Source organism: Aquarana catesbeiana, linkage group LG06 (assembly GCF_042186555.1).
Source record: "Aquarana catesbeiana isolate 2022-GZ linkage group LG06, ASM4218655v1, whole genome shotgun sequence".
In the NCBI taxonomy this organism is placed as follows: Eukaryota; Metazoa; Chordata; class Amphibia; order Anura; family Ranidae; genus Aquarana; species Aquarana catesbeiana.
Genome location: NC_133329.1, coordinates 381003878 through 381024805, shown reverse-complemented (window position 1 = coordinate 381024805; position 20928 = coordinate 381003878). Strand labels below are relative to the sequence as shown.

The 20928-nt window shown below is 45.8% G+C and overlaps 1 protein-coding gene across 2 annotated transcripts in view; it reads left to right on the top strand.

The window, feature by feature from the left end:
- The window catches only part of THSD7B (thrombospondin type 1 domain containing 7B), an 807368-nt gene that overhangs the window by 629657 nt on the left and 156783 nt on the right, over nt 1-20928 (top strand). For both annotated transcript variants that reach the window (XM_073634254.1, XM_073634253.1), the window contains exon 18: nt 7355-7508. In XM_073634254.1, coding sequence (XP_073490355.1) covers nt 7355-7508 — 154 coding nt within the window. The remainder of the gene's footprint in view (nt 1-7354; nt 7509-20928) is intronic.

The window sequence follows — 20928 nt, the reverse complement described above, 5'->3', positions numbered from 1 at the left end:
ACATAAAATCCCAATAAAATACATTTACGTTTTTGGTTGTAACATGACAAAATGTGGAAAATTTCAAGGGGTATGAATACTTTTTCTATCTATCTATCTATCTATCTATCTATCTATCTATCTATCTATCTATCTATCTATCTATCTATCTATCTATCTATCTATCTATCTATCTATCTATCTGTCTGTCTGTCTGTCTATCTATCTATCTATCTATCTATCTATCTATCTATCTATCTATCTATCTATCTATCTATCTATCTATCTATCTATAAAATTGTAAAATGACCTGTAAATAAAACTACAAAGCTCTCTACTTTCCCTCGTGAAGCCAGGTGACTGATTGTGTATTGAACAACGTAGTAAATGCCTCCATGCCAAAACAACATCAGCTGATTTTTAATATATTAAAATAAGGAATCTTATTTATATGGAAATCCATAAGCATTTTTTTCCACGGTACGGTGAGCTTGATGTATTAAGAGCCGCGTCCTAAAACACAAAAATGATTCCAAGGTGTCTGTGTTTTGGTAATATTACTGACAGACAGCTGCAAGGTTGGAAATTGAGGTACAAACCTAGTTAACATTCAGTATCGCCCGGGTTAAGAGACATTGTGCATTATATATCGCCACCTTATATTTACATGGGAAATTTGTCTGCTGTCCGCTGACATCAATACATCTGGCTTTTAGCATGGACGTGATATATGGACTGAGAAAATGCATGTGATGTTAATGTAGGCAATAGAGCAAAAGGGCATTTTATCAAATAAAACATTGATGCATTAACAGCGTGTTTGTCATTCCATCGTACGGGTATGACGCAGTGTTTTGGTTGTGTAGTCTGCATACCCTCATTTATCATCCCAATGGACTGCAGGTGTAAAGGAAACTTTATCTCTCAGTAATATAATTGCTCCCAACCGCAAGATTATAGACTTGAATCATTTCATTACATTGTTTGAGGAACCTTTACTATTTGTGATCCACTTCAGAAGACCTACAAATTAGGTGTCAGTATATCAGACAGTATAGACCCCGTTCACATATTTTGTATTGTGTTATTATTTAATGCAATGCATTAAAAACCCACCAAAAATCCAGTATTAACTTTGAAGAAAACACACGTGCGTTTTGTAATGCGATGGTGTGAATGGGCCCTAATGAGTGGATATCTTACTGTTCCTTGTTCCAGAAAATTTATAGTATTCAAAAAATATCCTAATATATTGTATTTGGTACAGATAGTTCTCATGCCATCATTTTCCATGGTGCAGTGTCCCAAACAAGGGTCATACAGGTAATATAAATATATAAAAACATCTCAGAAGAGGAATACATGCATTTCAGTACATATACAACAATGGCAGGAGGAAAGATACCCACATGTATGAGCCTGATCAGAGGCTTGCCTAGGTTGTTGTTTTTGTCGATCCCTCACCCCACCCCACCCTAGAAAATTAAAAAGCCGGTACAAACTCTACTGTGCCCTATTGACACTTCAGATGCCATCCCATTTTTGTCCCCCCCCCCCCATTCTTTGGTTGCTAGGGCACTGATGCCATGGCCTGATGGCCAGCATTCTAGCAACCAATCCAATGACACTGGGGGGTTGATTTATTAAACCTGGAGAGTGCAAAATCTGGTGCAGCTGCGCATGGTCAGCTTCTAACTTCAGTTTGTTCAGTTAAGGTTTGACAAACAAAACTGGAATCTGATTGGTTTCTGTGTAGAGCTGCACCAGATTTTGTGCACTCTCCAGTTTTAGTAAATCAACCCCAGTGCATCACTGGTTGCTAGAACAGCATCATTGATTGCTATGATCCAAGCTGCTAGGCTGTACAGCATCCACCTACACCATAACAACCAGTGATGCTGTGCAGCCCAGCTGGCCAGTGTCCTTGAAACTGGGTTAGAGCTGCAGTGAGGGTGTGTGAGGCAGTGTGTCTGGCATGGAGACCCTGGCTATAGTGCTGCCCCTACAGAGTTCTGCCTGCCGCCAGCATCCCAGCAACCATCTCAGAAATGCTGCCCTGTGTATGCAGGGCAAAGTTGTGTTGGGTATGGACACTCTGGCTATATTGATGCCCCCACAAAGTGCAACCTGTTGCCAGCGTCCTAGCAACCAGCTCAGAGCTCAGTGATTGCAGTGTGTCTGGCATGGACACTCTGTAAATAGCACCCCCCTCCCCACAGAGTGCTGCCTGTAGCCAGCATCCTAGCAACAATTTCAGTAATGCTTCCCTGTGTATACAGGGCAAAGGTACTGAGCTGCAGTGTGGACAGTGTGTCACGTATGGGCACTCTGGCTATACTGATGCCCCCATGAAGTGTCAACTGCTGCCAGTTTTTTAGCAACCAGCTCAGAGCTTCAGCAAGGGCAGTGTGCCTAGCATGGATACTCTGGATATACTCTATAGTGCTCCCCCCCCCCCCCCCCAGAGTGCTGCCTGCCACCAGAGTCCTAGCAACTGAGGATTACTGCCCTGTGTATACAGGGCAAAGGTATTGAGCTGCAGTGTGGACAGTGTGTCTGGTATGGACACTCTGGCTATAGTGCTGCCAGTGTCTTAGCAACCAGTTCCATACCAAAGACCTGTGTATACAGAGCAATGTTACCAAGCTGCAGTGAGGGCTGTGTGTCCGTATGGACAGTCTGGCTATAATTCTGCCCCCCCCCCCAGAGTGTCACCTGCTGTCAGTGTCCTAATGTAACACCCTGATTTTTAGGCAGGGTTGCTCCCAAATTTACCTGTCAGGTGTATTTTGCCTTGGCCAATTGTGAGGGATCAATTGATTTCACCCTAATTCTGGAATTGCTGCACTTCTCTCTTCTGTCACTAGATGGCTGGGTATTTGGTGGCATTAGATAAGACAAGGGCATTACAAAGACAGATTAAGAATAGATGGGGTATCTCTGCCAATAAGTGGGGATTTTATTGGATCCCTTGGTCTGCTGGGAGAGCCTATTTATTTGGGTGAGGTCAGGTGATCGGGGTTCTGTGTCACCTAGACGGCTGTCTGGATGGACGTGTGTTGTGCTGCTAGGCTCCAGTTTGTGCCTATCCTGGGCACATCTGGCTGCCAGGCTGTGTGAGGGCCTATCCAGAAGCAAGAGAGCAGCACAGGATTGGGATTGCGGCTTGCAGTCCAACCAGAAGTGACGGTTCTGCAGGCTGGAGAACCTGCCATGGTCGGAGGTAGAAGCTGATGCCACTAAGGGACCACCCACCTTGTAACCAGGGACTACTGTAAGTAGCTGAAGCAAGTACCGAAGCAGTATTCTCACCAACCGGGGACGAAGAATCGGGAAACTTCAGCAGGTGCCAAGCCAGGGACCCAGCCAGTGGGGTGACGCTTGAAGAGTATCTGGAGTGCCAAGCCAGGGACCCAGCAGGGAAGCGGTAGTGATGCTTGAGGAAGATACTAAAGTAAGAGGATTAGAAGAGCTCATGGAATTCAGTGGCAGTGAATCAGCAAGTCTAGTGAGAGAGACTGGGAGCTCAGTGGGCTGTGAGTATAAAAGAAGTCACTGTATACAAGTAAAGGAGTTTGTTACAATTTGTGTTAGGAACTGTTCTAAGGCAGTTGCCATAGGAGACAGCGCTCCTACACATGCAGATGTGGTGTCTTGCTGGATGCCTTTCCCTGCATGGCTGTCTACCTGTAGAAGTCTCGGAGTCTGCTAATTGACATTGCAACTACCTAAGGGTGTCCTGGCCCTAACCCTCTCACCCACTGTTCTGTTCAAGAGAGAATAAATCTCTTTGCATTCAAAAAGTGTCTGGCGCCCATGAAGCTACTTTGCATTACACCCCCTATGCCTTGCAACCCACTCTATACAGAAGGATGTCAGCTGTCCTTGGCTCTGGAGGTTCTCATTAGACTAAAGGGGGCCTGGGACCTTGCTACACTAGCAACCAACTCAGTAAGCTGCCCCATGTTTACAGGCCAACGTTGCTATGCTGCAGTGGGGACAGTGTGTCCAATATAAACACACTGTCTATAGTGCTGCCCTCCACAAAGTGCTGCCTGCTGCCAGCATCCTAGCAACCAGTTCAGTGACTCTGGGCAATGTTACCGAGCTGCAGTGTGGACAAAGTGTCCAGCATGAACAGTCTAGCTCTAGTGTTGTCCCTCAAAACATGCTGCATGAGGCTGCTGCCTAGATTTGCCTCATTGGACGCATGCTCCTGCCTATAATCTAGAAGGGTAAAAACATCCAAAACTAAAATGATAAAAGAGGTTTTGGCTACATTTACACTTTAAATAGGAGAGCAATATCAAATATCCCCGCCAGTCATCAGTAGGGATGAAAGATATTAAGCTATTATTGACATGGATGGTTATTTCAGACAGAGAGGTAGAATGAGCAGACGAGTTGTGTTTTATTCATATCGAGGACATAAAAGAGGAGACCGCTGTGTGACAGTGCGCCTGATGGACAGTGGATGATGGAAATTCAATATGAAGGATTGTCATTTTCATAGTAAAAATAATTGTCCCTAAGCATTTCCAAAAAATGTTAGTTTTGGGTTTGCACAGACTGAATAATATAAAGACCTGCAGGCTTTTTCAGTTACAGCTGTACTCCAGGCAAACGGTTAAATATACAGAAGAAATACATATATGAGAGCGGTATTACCTTCCAAAGGATTTCTATTTCTTTCCATCCTGTCCTGAGATGGGGACAGTCCTGTCTGGTAGTGGAGAGGACCTGATCTTTCTCGTCTACACTTCCATTTTTACCTATAGGCAGTGGTTTATTTTGGTTTTGTGCTGCCCTAGGCATAACTAAAATCGGGCGCCCCCCATCTAAATTTGTCCTACCCCTTCCCGTTTAAGTTCCACCCCCACATCTGTAAACCCCACCCCTATCTCTTTAGGCTCCACCTTTTCCTACTAGAGCTTCACCTCTGCAGAGGTGGGGGGTGAGAGAGCGAGAGGGAGCGAATGAGATCACACAGGGATCCAATAGAGGGAGGGTGTGCAGTGCAGTCTCTATACACAGATCGGGTGCATGGTGATCGGGAGTTCAGCTGTGTGGGTCGGTCTTACCTCGGTGTTGGGGGTGTCCAGTGCTAGCATCTCTACACCCTGGGGACTCTGTCCACTACCGTATCCGTGCTGTCGCATACCGCCCAATAATCATTTCAGGACTTTGGTAGTGCTCCGATCGCATGACCCGCACACCGCCAGGGCCATCTTATCAGCATCATGGGCAAAGTAATGCACTGGGGCCCCTACCAGCCCATTCCAAAGTAATGCACTGGGACCCATACCAGCCTGCCCCAATTTACGCACCTACTCCCAAGAATTAAAATATAAATAGTTGATAGAATTAAACATATATTATTAGTAATTTAAAACAGTAAGAAAACATGCCATGAATCAAAGACTAATCAACAAAAAAGGCGCAGAAAGAGGGGTGCAGAAGAGCAAAGTACAAGGGGAGTCAGGAGGGCACAATACGGGTTCTCGGCCATCCAGGGACAGCTTAGTAAAAAGCATGACTGTCCCGGAAAATCTGGGACAGTTGGCACGTATAATATAATTCAAGATTATTATGGGGCCCCCATGCACCTGGAGCCCCTGGGCACTGCCCAGGGGTGCCCGTGCATTAAGACAGCCCTGCACATCGCCCGATGTTCTCCGAGGGCTAGACCGGGATCGGACTGGTGTGAGCTGTGTTCCACCTCCTACTTTCCCCTCTGCTAGACGTAGCCAGCTCTCATCCCTACACGTGGGCAGTGGCGTCACTATGGTTGTCACCTGGTGCAGTAAAATATTGCTGAGCATCTGTGGACCCCCTTTAAAGAACCAGTAGATGATTCCATTTTCTGGGGGGGAACCCCTAATCATTCTCCCCCCAAAGAACCAGTATATGATTTTCCCCTCTAGGTAACCCTCATATGGGCTTTGGCTCCCCCATAAGGAGCCGGTTAATGAGCTCCCCTTTGAGGATCCCCTATCTGGATGCTGAAACTCCCCTCTGAGGATCCCCTGATCTATACACTGGACCCCACTTCTGAGGAACTCCTAATCTAAACTATGAACCCCCCCATCTCAGGAACCCCAATCTAGGCTCTGGCCCCCCCTCCTCTGAGCAAACAGTAGATGATTCAGCCCACCACCCTCCACCCATAAATGAAACAAAGCATTAGGGTTGATTGTATCCTTTTATTTCAGAACACTAAGACTTTGTTTTCTCTGAGTCTCTGGGGGTCATCTGCCTGGTTGCCCCTATCCACCTCCACCTGCCTGCGAAGGTCCTTCATCTCCTCTTTGTACACATCCCCCACCTGGGATGTACCCTTGTCCTTGAGCTGCTCCAGCTCAGCCAACAGGATCTTGTTCTGCTGCTCCAAGAACTGTGCTTAGAAGTTGGAACCTGTCATTGAGCTCTTACATCTTAGCCTTCTCGTTGGTCCTGTTGGCTTTGCCAAGGTGAAGTCCATTGTGTCCTGAAGCAGGGCTGGGGGAAGCTGCTCCTCAGCCTGACCAAGGAGGACATGTAGACGGCTGAGGAGGAGGAGAAGGAAAAAACTACCCTGCTGCTGGACAGACCACTGCTGTCACTACCGCTGTTGCCGGAGCACAGAGCACTGCCCAGGGAGTTCCTGCTGCTGGGGGTGACATATTACCGGCTTCTGAAGGAACTGGACCTGGGATTCCCCACTCCCCCAAAGATCTTCTTGTAGGAAGCTGGGTATGGCCATGTTGCGGGCTCAGGCGGAGCCGCTGGGTGTCAACTGGAGTGGGGAGGTGCAGAGGAGCTGGGCCTAGCCAAGGATGGAGAGGGCAGCACTATGCCACTGGCTCATAGTGTCCCCGACTCCCTTCTGCCTGGGGCGGTGCCGCCCCCTGAAAAATGCCACCCAAGGCAAATTCCTTGTTTGCCTCACAGTAGATACGCCCCTGCCTATAGGCCATCTTCCCACCCTCAGCCTGGTATTGGACAGTGAAAGGAGGAGCAACAAACTGATGAGATCATCTCTCTGTTACTCTGCCCTCTTCTCCTATCAGCATGCTTCTTGCACTCCTTCTCATCCATTCTCAGAGCTCTGCTGTACATGGGTTTAAACCAAGTCCATGTTAGGGATATACATTTTTTGCATAATAAAAAAAAATACATTTAATAATGTATTAATGATTGCAGAGCTATAGTAATAGATGTGTTTTATTTTATTCATGTTAATGTATCATTAGCTGTCTTTTCTATACGCCTGGAGTTTAAACCGTGCATATATGCATACAATGCTCATAACTCATAAAACACTTTAAAGCAATTATCTCAAATGTCTCATTGATGCAGCATCAAATAAATCATTTTACGTTTGTGCTTTCTGTAGGTGTGTGAATATATCGGACAGTGCTGAAGACGCTTTTGTAAACAGCACATATTGCAGTCACCTGGAGACGCCTTCCACAAGACAGAACTGCTCACTTTCCTGCCTTGGAGAATGTGTGATGTCCAACTGGGGACCATGGAGCCACTGCACAAAGGTAGAGACACTGTTCCCATCCCTCTGCCTTTCCAGTGCTGATCCCTGTCCTCTACCTTTCCAGTGCTGATCCCTTCTCTTTGCCTTTCCAGTGCTGATCCCTTCTCTTTGCCTTTCCAGTGCTGATCCCTTCCCTCTGCCTTTCCAGTGCTGATCCCTTCCCTCTGCCTTTCTAGTGCTGATCCCAGTCCTTTGCCTTTCCACTGCAGATCCCTTCCATCTGCCTTTCCAGTGCTGATCCCTTCCATCTGCCTTTCCAGTGCTGATCCCTTCCATCTGCCCTTCCAGTGCTGATACCTGTCTTTTGCCTTTCCATTACTGATCCCTACCCTCTGTCTTTCCAGTGCTGACCCCTGTCCTCTGCCTTTCCAATGCTGATCCCTTCCCTCTGCCTTTCCAGTGCTGATCCCTGTCCTCTGCCTTTACAGTGCTGACCCCTGTCCTCTGCCTTTTCATTGCTGATCCCTGTCCTCTGCCCTGCTAGTGCTAATCCCTGTCTCCTGAACTGCCAGCAGTGGCCCCTGTCCTCGGTTCAGCTTACCCATTGTACACTGCTACCTACAAATCAATTGTCTCTGTATACTGCCCTACAAACTGCTGACCCTATCCTCTGCCCTGCTGACCTCCCATCCCCTGTCCCCTGACATTTTTTACTGCACCCCCAGACAGACTAGATCTGGCCCTGCTGGCTATACAGTAGTAGATTTTCGAATGAGCATTTGTACAAAAATTCTCAGTGAAGGGCACTTCAAATTTTGCTTTTAACACTGGATTTGGAATTGAATACACTTTACCAAAAGAAAACCCTATACACTTTTAGGATTGTGTTCCTTCTAATTTTCTCATCACTGCAGTCGAGCACAAACATCGATTTGACCACAGTAAGTATTAGAAAACTGAACGAACACTCATAAAATAAAACATTTTGGAACGAAATTCTACTAGTGTATGGCCAGCTTTACTGTGATAAAGAAACATGTCAGATCAGGTTTGTAAGGGCTTTCACGCAGGTGGTCAGAAGGTGGTTTACCTCCCTCCAGCCTCCCATCCGAATGCTAACAATATAGCCTGATGGGGCTCTACACGTGCCGCGGCTTGTGCATTTTTAACTTGGGCAGCAGAGTATGGTAGGCGGCACCACCTGTTAGACTTGCTAATTGAGATCAATGGGTCCACACCACAAATGCTTTGGACGCAATTGCTGCGTGGTTCCGCAATAAAAAAAAAAAAAAAAGGAAACTGACATCAGGAGGCAGCAGTAGCGCCTGCCAAACGCTGCTTTACCACCCTCTGAAAAGTGACGCACCAAGAATTACAGAGGCGGTAAGCACTGCTGCTAAATATCAGGTGAACAGCTAAATATACATATGTGTCTTCTCTGGCAAAGACTTTGCAATTCTGTCCAGCTTATTTTTTTTTTTCCAAGGAGGTGAACCCAAGAACAAAAATTTGAAGTGGAACTAAACCCATCGACTTAAAGCGTTTGTTAACCCCCCCCCAAAAAATTTTTAAAAATGGATCCTGCTCCTTTAAAGCATGTTAAATGACACAGTGCTTGTCCTGTGTCATTTGGCCCCCTGTAACACATAAAAACCCTGGTTGATTCTGCCAGTTTCTCCCCACCCCTCTGTAAACTGACCACAGTGTATCATGGCTGCTGAGCCCTGACACCGTGGTCAGTTTATGTGCCTCCATCATCAGCAGCCTGCTATCTGCTCTCCTCTCTGCTCCTGTTTCCTCCTCCCCTTCCCCTCTCTGTCTGTGTGTGAGCCGCCTCTTCCCCCTTCTGCTGCTCTCATAACACTAACCTGTATACACCATCAGCACTGCCTCATATTGCAGTGTCCCCCTCTGTGTATGATTTTTAAATATAAATGCTGTAAATACCTCATTTAAGAGCCGAGATTTTGATCACATGACTGGCCAGCTATCTCCTCCTCCCCTCCAGACTGACATCAGCAGAGGAATCTCAGCCCCGCCTGCTGCATCTATCAGAGGAGGAAAGGAGAAAGCTGGCCAATTATGCGATCGCAATCTCAGCAGTGAAATTAGGTATTTGCAGCATTTATTTTAATAAATAACACACAGAGGGGGATACTACAATAGGAGGCAGTGCTGATGGTGTATACAGGTTAGAGTGGCTTAACAACCACTTTAACAGTTTCAAAGCACAGTTGGGTTTAGTTCCGCTTTGAAGGAAAAATAACAGACTTACTACCTGGATCAATAGGTGAAAATAATGGAAAAAGCCTTAAAAAGGAAACTAATGTAACCATCAACTAACATTACATAGAAATGAAAAGTAAAGTAAGATTTTATAGCAAATAAAGAAGTAAGCAGCATTTTCTAAATATGTTATGCTATGTTAAGACTCGATTCACACTAATGCATTTTTTGATGCTTTTTGCATTTTGCATAAATGCAGGGAATTTTTTTAACATGGGTTCCTATGGAACACGTTCACATCAATGCATTTTTGTGCCTCAGTGTTTTTGGAATGGGTTGGGGACTTTTTTTTCCTGCAAAATGCAGCCATTTGCATGTAATAGACTTCAATGGACCCGCATTCCAAAATGCAAGTACTGCGATTTTGCAGCAATTTTACCACGATTTTGCCACGATTTGCGTTTTGCAATTTGTGTTTTTTTACATTCACTGTATATAGCTGGTTGCTAAAGAGTGGGCCGGTGTCTTGCCAAGAATGTTCCCTCGGCGGATAAGTTCCCCCCTGTACTGCGCAGGCGCAGCGCCTGCGCAGTACATACTACTCTCAGTCGCCGGAGATAGCCGAAGCTCAAATGCTTCAATCAGCTGTACACGGCGCCTGCGCTCTGGGTCCAGGTTCCTTCCCCACCATCCAAGTGGACCTAGAGGGGGAATCTAAAAGTGCCGAGCGCAGCGAGGCCGTGCCCGAAGCGTGGCGAGCGAAGCGAGCCCGCGAGGGGCCCTCTTACAGGCGCCGTGTACAGCTGATTTTCAGCTGTTCTGCTTCGGCTATTTCCGCCGATACCTACTGCGCAGGCGCAGTAGAGGGGGAACTTATACGCCGGCAGAACACCGGGAAGCCAGCTGCTGTGTCCCTAACAACTAATGAGTCATTAGCTGTCAGTGGGCAAAAAAAAATTGCCAGCTAAAAAAATTCACAAAAAAAATGACATGGGGCCCCCCCATACCATACCCTTCAGTCTGGTATAGATTTGGAGGGGACACACCCACGCCAACATTATTTAAAAAATGGTGTGGGGTCCCCCCCAAAATCCATACCAGACCCTTATCTGAGCATTAAGCCCGGTAGGTCAGGTAAGGGAGGAGATGAGCGAGCGCCCCCATGTTGGAACCATACCAGGCTGCATGCCCTTAACATGGGGGGGTGGGGGCTTTGCGCCCCCACCCCAAAGAACCTTGCCCCCATGTTGGGTCTGCGGGTGGGGGGCTTATCGGAATCTGAAAGCCCCCTTTAATAAGGGAACCCCCAGATTCCGACAACCCCCCTATGTAAATGGGTATCTGGTACATTGTGCCCCTACCCATTCACCAAAAAAGCAGTGAAATGTAAAAAAAAACAAGTCGGTTTTTGACAACTCCTTTATTAAAAAAAATAGCTCCGAGCTGTCTTCTCCCTGAGCCACCTTCTCCCCGAGCGTCTTCTCCCCGAGCCATCTTCTCACCGTGCCGTCTTCACCCTCCATTGTGATGTGCCCCGCTGTCTGATATCTCTTATATAGCCATGGGACGTGGCCATCCGATGACGTCACCCGTTGAGCGTCACAAGGGACGGGCTCTCTGGGTGAAGTCATCGGATGGCCACACCCCATGGCTATATAAGGGCTTGTTCACACTTGACTAGATTTCTAACACTCAACAAATGCTCCTATAGCTTTGTATGGTGTTAGTATGAGCGTCAGACAGGCATCAATGAGCTTTGGTATGAGCATTAGACAGGCATTTTACAAGCATTAAGGAGGAGTTAAAAATGCTCCCCAAACGCCCTATGGGCAGTTTTGAAGTGTTTGACGAGTGTTAAAACTGCTCCACAAATGCCTATTACATTACAGTAAATGAACAAATCTTAACGCCCTGCAACTGCCCTGCAACTGCCTGACAGAGCATTTCGGAGGCGTTATCATAGTCTTGAATGGGAGGCGTTGAAAGGCTTCAAATGCCTCCTGACTCGACATGAGGCTTAAATTTTGAAGCGACGCGATGCTAACGCTTAGTGTGAACAGCACTATGTGTTGTCTATTGCATCATGTGCATAGGCGTTTGATGGGCCTTTTTAATGCCTCTCAAATTCCTGCTCTTAGACTGCTTTCACACTGGGGTGGGCGTTGATGGTAAAACGCCACTAGTTTTAGCGACGCTTTACCGTCATTTTAGTGCCGCTATTCGGCCGCTAGCGGGTCACTTTTAACCCCCACTAGTGGCCAAATAAAGAGTTAAATGCGTCCACGAAGCGCCACTGCCGAGCCGCTTTGCAGGTACTTCGGCAGTGGTGCCCATTCATTTAAATGAGCAGGAGCAGTAAAGGAGCGGTGTATACACTGCCCCAAAGATGCTGCTTGCAGGACATTTTTTAACGTCCTGCCAGCGCATCGCCTCAGTGTGGAAGCACTCGGGCTTTCACACTGGGACTGCAGGGGAGGTGTTTTTCAGGCGCTTTACAGGCGCTATTTTTAGCCCAAAAGCGCCTGAAAATTCCTCCAGTGTGAAAGGGGTCTAAACATCAGTGTGAACTCAGCCTAAGGGATGTCAGACAGTAGGGTACATCACAGCGGAGGAAGACAGCCTCAGGACGAGAGTGGCCTTTTTTGTTTTTAGCGGGTAACCGGTGGCGAGGAAGAAGACAGCCGCGGTGAGGAAGAAGACAGCTCAGGGAGAAAACAGTTCAGGAAGAAGACGGCACCGGGAGAAGACAGATGCGGGAGAAGATGGCTCGGGGAAAAGACAGCTCAGGGCTATTTTTTAATAAAGGACTTGTTAAAAAACCTTCTCATTTTTTTTTTTTTTAATTTCACTGCTTTTTTTGGTGAATGGGTAGAGGTATGATGTACCCGATACCCATTCACATGGGGGGGCGGGTTCTGGGATTCTTGTTAAAGGGGGCTTCCAGATTCTGATAAGCCCCCCACCCACAGACCCCCACAACCACCGGCCAGGGTTGTCAGGAAGAGGCCCTTGTCCCCATCAACATGGTGCCCCTCCAAATCCTTACCAGACCTCTGGTATGGTCTTTGGGAGGGACCCACGCCGTTTTTTTCATGGCTTTTTTTTAGCCGGCAATTTTTTTTTTTTACATTCAGCTGTCAGCAGGCTTGGTTGTTAATGATGCGGTGGCCGGCTTCCTGACCCACTTCTTAGCATCCAGCTATATACAGTGAATTTATAAATAAAAAAAAACAAACACAAATCGCAAAACACAAATTGCGGCAAAATCGCAGTAAAATCGCATATAATGTATACTGATTTCTTCTTTACAGGGTTAGATGTCAGATTGTGGATGTCTGTAGATGCAAGAATTTTAATGTTAGGGTGAACTAATGCCGCGTACACACGGTCAGAATTTCCGACAACAAATGTTCGATGTGAGCTTGTTTTCGGAAATTCCGACCGTGTGTAGGCTCTATCAATTTCCGACAACAAAAATTTGAGAGCTGGTTCTCAAATTTTCCGACAACAAAATCCGTTGTTGGAAATTCCGATCGTGTGTACACAATTCCAACGCACAAAATTCCACACATGCTCGGAATCAAGCAGAAGAGCTGCACTGGCTATTGAACTTAATTTTTCTCGGCTCGTCATATGTGTTGTACGTCACCGCGTTCTTGACGTTCGGAATTTCTCGACAACATTTGAGCGACCGTGTGTATGCAAGACATGTTTGAGCCAACATCCGTCGGAAATAAATCCAGGATTTTGTTGTCGGAATGTCCAATCGTGTGTACGCGGCATTACACTTTGGTATCACCTTTATAAGGTACCTTTTTTGAAGCCGACCCGATCTGGTCTCCAGTGGTGGAAGCTCTACAGAGGACGCGGCCAACAATGGCTGTGAAATGAATGGGGAGTGACGTCACCCATACAGTTACTATGGGGCTTCCGTTGTCGGCTGTGTCCTCTGCACCTGCCTACACAGCGAAGCCGCGGCTGACAGCTCAGTGTGGGATCGGATTGGATCGGCTTCAAAAAAGGTATGTATACTGATTTCTTCTTTAAAGGCTAGATAGGTTAGTGTTAGTTCATGGATGTCTGTAGATGCAGGGATTTTAGTGTTAGGGTGGACTTTAATATCACCCTTTCAAAACCCCCATACACATAACTATTATTTAAAAGCAAAGGGAATGCCTACTTTCGCCATTCTTCTTCCTACACCAAATAATTCTTCTCAAGAATACAGGTACACTGTAAGTCACATTTTTTAATGTAAAAATAAACAGAGCGTGAGTTCATGAAAATTGCACGCTAGTAATTTTTTTTTTTTCTTCTCCCCAAACCACATGCAACAGAAAAAGAATCAATAGCTTTTTCTGGCGTACAATATGAATTTATATTTGTATAGACTCGTTTTAAACATGACATCTCCTCATTGCTATTCACTGCTCTCCTGGAATTAAATTGCCTTGATCTTGTACACTTGACTCTGGTGGAAATTGTCAGCCTCTGTTCTTCACAACCAATTTGGATTCAGAAAACACAAAACCAACAGTCGGTTGTTTTTCTTTTTTTTTTTTCTTTTCTTTATTGTGAAATTTACATAAACTACATGGACAGATTCAGATAGTCGTCTCTCAATGTGTCCTCCCTCTTACCAGCGTGGATGGGCTCCATTAACATAAATAAGAGAATATATTCTGAGGGATGTGTTGAATATGGATAAAAATAGAGATCGATGGCTTATTTGCAGAGTAGAGGGGCTGTCACCTCCAGGGTGCATAGATGTTGTTCTAGCTCCAAGAGGATAAAGATTGCCATACATTTGAGACATCTTCTCATAGTTACATAGGGACACAGGATAAAAAAAAGACATATGTCCATCAATTTCAACCAAAAGATCAAAATAAATGAAAAACCCTAACCCTCAGAGCCCAAAACCTACAGATGATCCTGAAGAAGATGATCCTGATCCTCCATAAGTATAGGTTCACACCTGTGCATTTTTTAGTACATTTTGCAAAAATGCACTACAGTCCTAGTGTCCTATTATACATGTTCACACCTATGCGTTTTTCAGCTGGTGCGTATTTGAAAAAGGTCAGGGACCTTTTCCCTGCAGCAGATTACATTTTGTGTGTAATAGACTTCAATGGACCCGCACCAAAAACACAAGAGTTGCATTTCTGATGCGTTTTTACATGCGTTTTCTATATTGCCTTTTACGGGGTTTTTTTTCTCTCCATAACACATTGAGTATTGCTGGTTGTTAGGATTGGACCGGGAAGCTGGCCGCTGCGTCCTTAACCGATGAATCATCGGCTATCAGCGGGCTTGGAGAGGTCCCCCCCCCCCCCAAATCCATACCAGGCACTTCAGGTCTAGTATGGATTTTGAGGTGAACCCCACACCAACATTAAAATAAAATGGCATGTTCCCCCCCCCCCCAATCCATACCAGACCCTTATCCAAGCATGCAGCCTTACAGGTCAGGAAAGGAAGGGGACGAGCAAGCACCCCCCCTCCTGAACCATACCAGGCCACATCACCTCAACATTGGGGGGTGCTATGGCTCTGCCCCCCCACCCCAAAGCACCTTGTCCTCAGGTTGATGGGGACAAGAGCCTCTTCCCCACAACCCTGACCGGTAGTTGTGGGGGTCTGTGGGCGGAGAGCTTATCAGAATCTGGAAGCCCCATTTAACAAGGAGGCCTCCAGATCCCAGTCTGGGGGAGAGGGTGGGATATGGGGGCTTCCAGATTCTAATAAGCCCCCTACCAGCAGACCCCCACAACCACTGGCCAGGGTTGTGGGGAAGAGGCCCTTGTCCCCATCAACATGGGAAAAAGGTGCTTTGGGGTGGGAGGGCAGAGCATACCTTGCCTCACAGAACCACCCCCATGTTGAGGGCATGTGGCCTGGTATGGTTTGGGGGGGGGGGGTGCTCCCTTTCCTGACCTGCCAGGCTGCATGCTCGGATAAGGGTTTGGTATAGATTTTGGGGGGGGACCCTACGCCAACTTTTTTAAAAATTTTGACGTTGGGTTCCCCTTAAAATCCATGCCAGGCCTGAAGATGTCCGCTGACATCTGCTGCCCCATAGAGAACAATAAGTGGTCCGATCGGGTCAGCCTGAAAAACATAATAAAATAAAGAACAAATAAGAAATGATTTTATGAAAAAAGAGATTAGAGTGCCATTAAGTAGCGGATGTGTATGGCTTCTTTTTTGAGAATAAGGGTCTCTTTTAGTGTCACTTTAAGGCTAAGCTGACTGCTGTTAATGTTAAAGTGGAGGGCCACCCTAAAATAAAAAATAGCATCAAAAATCTTTAAAAAAATTTTTTTTTAAATTTGAAAAAAATTTTTTTTTAACTTACCTGAAACCCTTGTTGCTAGGCAGTCTTCCTAATCTGCCTCTTCCTACTCTGTGGCGCTTCCTCCTCTTCGGTGAGCGGCCCTGTTGCCTTCTGGGAACTGTGTGTGTGTCCCAGGAAGCAATGGGGCCATTCACAAAGCCCCCCACGACACGCGCATGCGCAGTAGGAAATGGGCAGTGAAGCTGCAAGGCTCCACTGCCTGTTTCCCTTCGTTAAGATGGAGGCGCCGGTGGCCGATCCGATGGACAGATCAGCCTCGGGGGGCCGACATCGCGGGCTCGCTGGACAGGTAAGTGTCCTTATTAAAAGACAAACACTGTAGCTGCTGACTTAAAAAAAAAAAATATAGCAGCCAGAACCCCTCTTTAAAGAGCTTCTAAAGCCCTAGGACCCCTTTCACACTGGAGGCATTTTTCCAGGCGCTAAAGGGCTAAAAATAGCACCTATAAAGCGCCTGAAAAATGCCTCCCCTGAAGCCCCAGTGTGAAAGCCTGAGTGCTTTCACACTGGAGCGGTGTGCTCGCAGGACGTTAGAAAAAGTCCTGCAAGCAGCATCTTTGGGAGCGGTGAATACATTGCTCCTCCACCTCCCCTGCCCAATGAAATGAATGGGCACTGCTGCCGCAGCGGCAGCCGCAGCATTTAACCCTTTCTTCGGCCGCTAGAGGAGGTTAAAAGCGCGTTGATAAAGTGATGGTAAAGCGCCGCTAAAATGGCGGTGCCAGTGTGAAAGGGGTCTAAAGGAGTTGTGAAGTCTCGAGATTTTTCACCTTAATGCATTTTATGCATTAAGGTGAAAAACCTTCTGTGCCGCAGCAGCCTCCCCTTTTTCTTACCTGAACCCGATCGTTCCAGCGTTGAGGACGAGTCCAGCAGCTCCAGCCGCTGTTTCGAGTCTTCATTGGATAGAGTGATAGCAGCAGGAGCCATTGACTCTGCTGCTGTCAATCAAATCCATTGACACGGGAGCCGGGGGGTGGGGCCCAGTCCTGCTGTCTGTGTCAATGGACGTAGCAGCGGGACTCAGAAGCGCGCCCGCATGGGTGTCCCCATGGAAAGGGGCTCTCCAAGGGGGCACCTGATGAAGAGGAGGAGCCAGGAGCACCGCCGGGGGAAACCAGAAAAGGAGTATCAAAGCCGCTCTGTGCAAAACCCTTGCACAGAGCAGGTAAGTATGACATGTTTGTTATTTAAAAAAGAGAAAAAATTAACCTTTACAATAACTTTAAGATTTTCACCTTAATGGATTCTATGCATTAAGGTGAAAAACCTTCTGTGCTTCAGCTCCCCCCCAGCTGAAGCAGAGCCCCCTCTGCCCCAAAGCACCCACCCCACCATGTTGAGGGCATGTGGCCTGGTATGGTTCAGAAGGGGGGGGGGGGCGCTCCGTCGTCCCACCCACCCCCCTCCCCCTTTCCTGACCTGCCAGGCTGCATGCTCAGATAAGGGCCTGGTACAAACTAGGGGGGGACCCCACGCCGTTTTTTTTTTTTCATACTTTTTAATTGTCGGCTTTTTTTTTTTTACAATCAGCTGTCCACTGTCCGATGAGTCATCGGTTATTAACCACTTCAATACTGGGCACTTTCCCCCCTTCCTGACCAGACCAATTTTCAGCTTTCAGCGCTGTCGCACTTTGAATGACAATTGCGCGGTCACTGGACAAATCCCCTGCTGAGCAAAACTGGATCTGGCCTGTGTGAAAGGGGCCTACAGGAGTCTGTGCATTACATGCACAATGTATTGATCGCAGTTGCAATGTTTTGCAGGCCTTTAATGCGAAAGTCCTATAAATGTACATTTTTTTTAAAGAAAAATATTTCTCCATTAATTACATTTTAATTTGGTTTATTTTGTGGTTTTAAACCTGGAGTTTGAAATGAGAGATGCTTCAAATTTTTGAAAGTTGAGTCCAACATTTTCTAATTAAGCCTCTTGAGTTACAGTTATTTTTAATCTGCGGTATAGCGCTGTGACATGTTTTATTTAATTTATAGTATAAATCCCTGTGCCATTTACTGGATGGCTCAGCGGGGAGAATGCTAAAAAGTCCAGCAGGGCTTTTAATCATTAGCTCCATAATTGTGCTTAAACCACCTGGGGGTGAACTGTAGATGTAGTCCTATTCACTGCGTATAGAGCAAAAAAAGAGAAGAATCCGCTGACATATTATATGTACGGCAGTATCCAGACATGCTGATAGACCAATTAGCCCATCCAGCTTGCCATTCTTCTTAATGGATTTTCTAATCTTAGACCCAGCACTGGCAAATTAATGCAGTAGGATTCTTCCATTAGCATGTAATGAAATTTCACACGCCCATCCTATATCGAACATAATTCTGCAGCTACCCATCTATGACAAGGCCGACGCCAAGCAGGCGAGGTCTATAGCTAGGCTCACGTTAGTGACATAGGGACATAGGCCCAAGGTGGCAAACCAAATGGAAGCAGGTTGATCTCAAATTTTTTAATCACATTACATATAAAGTGTATGTACCCTCATTATGAACATCTTTTATTTGCTAAATATTGATCTGTTAAATATACCAGTAGAAGCATTTTGTTTTAATTTTTATATAAGTGTAAAAAAACCTGTTGACCCTGGTGGAAATTCAGAGCTGTCCCATATTCTTTGTACAATACCTGGGATATCCGAGTCTACTTAGCCCTTCTAGTTCTTATCTTGGACTTAAGAATGACTAGCCGTTATGTAGTAGAAATCTAATGCCCTACAGACACGGTTGGACATTGATCGGACATTCCGACAGCAAAATCCATCGGATTTTTTCCGACAGATGTTGGCTCAAACTTGTCTTGCATACACACGGTCGCACAAAGTTGTCGGAAAATCAGAACGTTCTGAACGCGGTGACGTAAAACACGTACGTCGGGTCTATAAATGGGGCAATAGCTTTCGTCTCTTAATTTATTCTGAGTATGCGTGGCACTTTGTGCGTCGGATTTGTCTACACACGATTGGAAATTAAAAGATCGGATTTTGTTGTCGGAAAATTTTATAGCCTGCTCTCAAACTCTGTGTGTCGGAAATTCCGATGGAAAAAGTCCGATGGAGCCCACACACGATTGGAATTTCCGAAAACACAATCCGATCGCACTTTCTCTGTCGGAAAATCTGATCGTGTGTACAGGGCATAAGAGTGGAGGGTTTGAGTAGATTAGCAAAAGATAATGGGCAAGGCTGGCACCACTTAGGCAGCCCATAGACAGTGCAAATTTCTTTCCTGAAGCCACAGGTTGCAGGAAAGAAATTTGCACGATCACCCCATCAACACAGACAGTGTTGACAGGGGAATCCCTCCTGCTGAGCAATTTCCTTCTCCCGGAGGAGAAGCAGCTGCTTGCGATAATCGGAAGCGAATCCGGCAGGCTGGTTGTACCCAAGTTGATCGATCAACTTGGTACATTCAAATAAAATAAAAGTGAGCTGTCAGTTAAAAGATATCAAACTCTGTCAATAGTGAACACAGTGATAGTCAAATCATTGTGGTGAATTATCTTGCTCAAGCTAGCAAATTGGTAACAGTGACAAAAAATAAAACAAACATAAAATGTGCCACTTGGTGTCCATATTGTTCATTACTCTAAATCTACTGTGCAGTATGTCCCAAAGACACCAATGTGATATATCAACATAAATGTCCAAAAACAAATAATAAAAAAAAAATTGCGTCCAACGATTTTTCAAAAAAAAAGAAAAACTGATGAGTAGAGGTGCACTGTTCCCAATTTTTTTTTTAATAATGACATCCAATAAAGTGCTTCTGTGTTCCACCAGTGCTCAAAAATAGAAAAAATGGCCCCTTACCAAATCTCCACGATCTCTAGATTATAAGAAATCATGAACAGCGTGAATCGCAGAGCTTCCTTCAATGTCCCAGGTTCAGCTGTACATCGGCACTGTGTGGAAGTGGATCATATGTTCAACCATAGATGCCTCAATCTCCACACCAGATCTCAATGTGAGCCTCGAGCTAGCTATTCTTAGTATTGGGCCATGTTGTATACATAATAAGAAGAACGACTCATCGTGCAGTACGTCCAAAAATAATGATTTGTTTAATAAAATAAATGCACTTACAGCAATTAGATAAAAAATAAGTGGTAGGGAGAAGTACGCCAAGTACAGAGCACAGTAAGGTCTCAGCTCCTAGCTCCTTCTGACGCGTTTCCCTATATAAGGCTACATCTGGGATTGAGATAGTTGGCTCGAGGCTCACAACGAGAATGAGTACACCCCTCACATTTTTATAAATATTTTATTATATTTTTAATTAACATTGACACTTTGCTACAATGTAAAGTAGTGAGTGTACAGCTTGTATAACAGTGTAAATTTGCTGTCCCCTCAAAATAACTCAAAATAACTTAGTACTTGGTGGAGAAACCCTTGTTGGTATGCACAGAGGTAGACATTTCTTGTTGTTGTGACCAGGTTTGCACACATCTCAGGAGAGATTTTGGTCCACTCTTCTTTACAGATCTTCTCTAAATCCTTTAGGTTTCTTGGCTGTCTCTTGGCAACTTTTCAGCTTTCAGCTCCTTCATAATTTTTCTATAGGGTTAGGTCTGCAGACTGGTTAGGCCACTTAATGACCTTAATGTGCTTCTTCTTGAGCCACTCCCTTGTTGGCTTGGCGATATGTTTTGGATCATTGTCATGCTGGAAGACCCATCCACGACCCATCTCCAGTGTTCTGGCTGAGGAAGAAGGTTCTCATCCAAGATTTTATAATACATGGCCCCGTCCATTGGCCCCTCAATGCTGCAAAGTCGGCCTGTACCTTTAGCAGAGAAACAACCCCAAAGCATCATATTTCCACCTCCATGCTGACTGTAGGGATGGTGGGTCATAATCGACATTTTTCTTCCT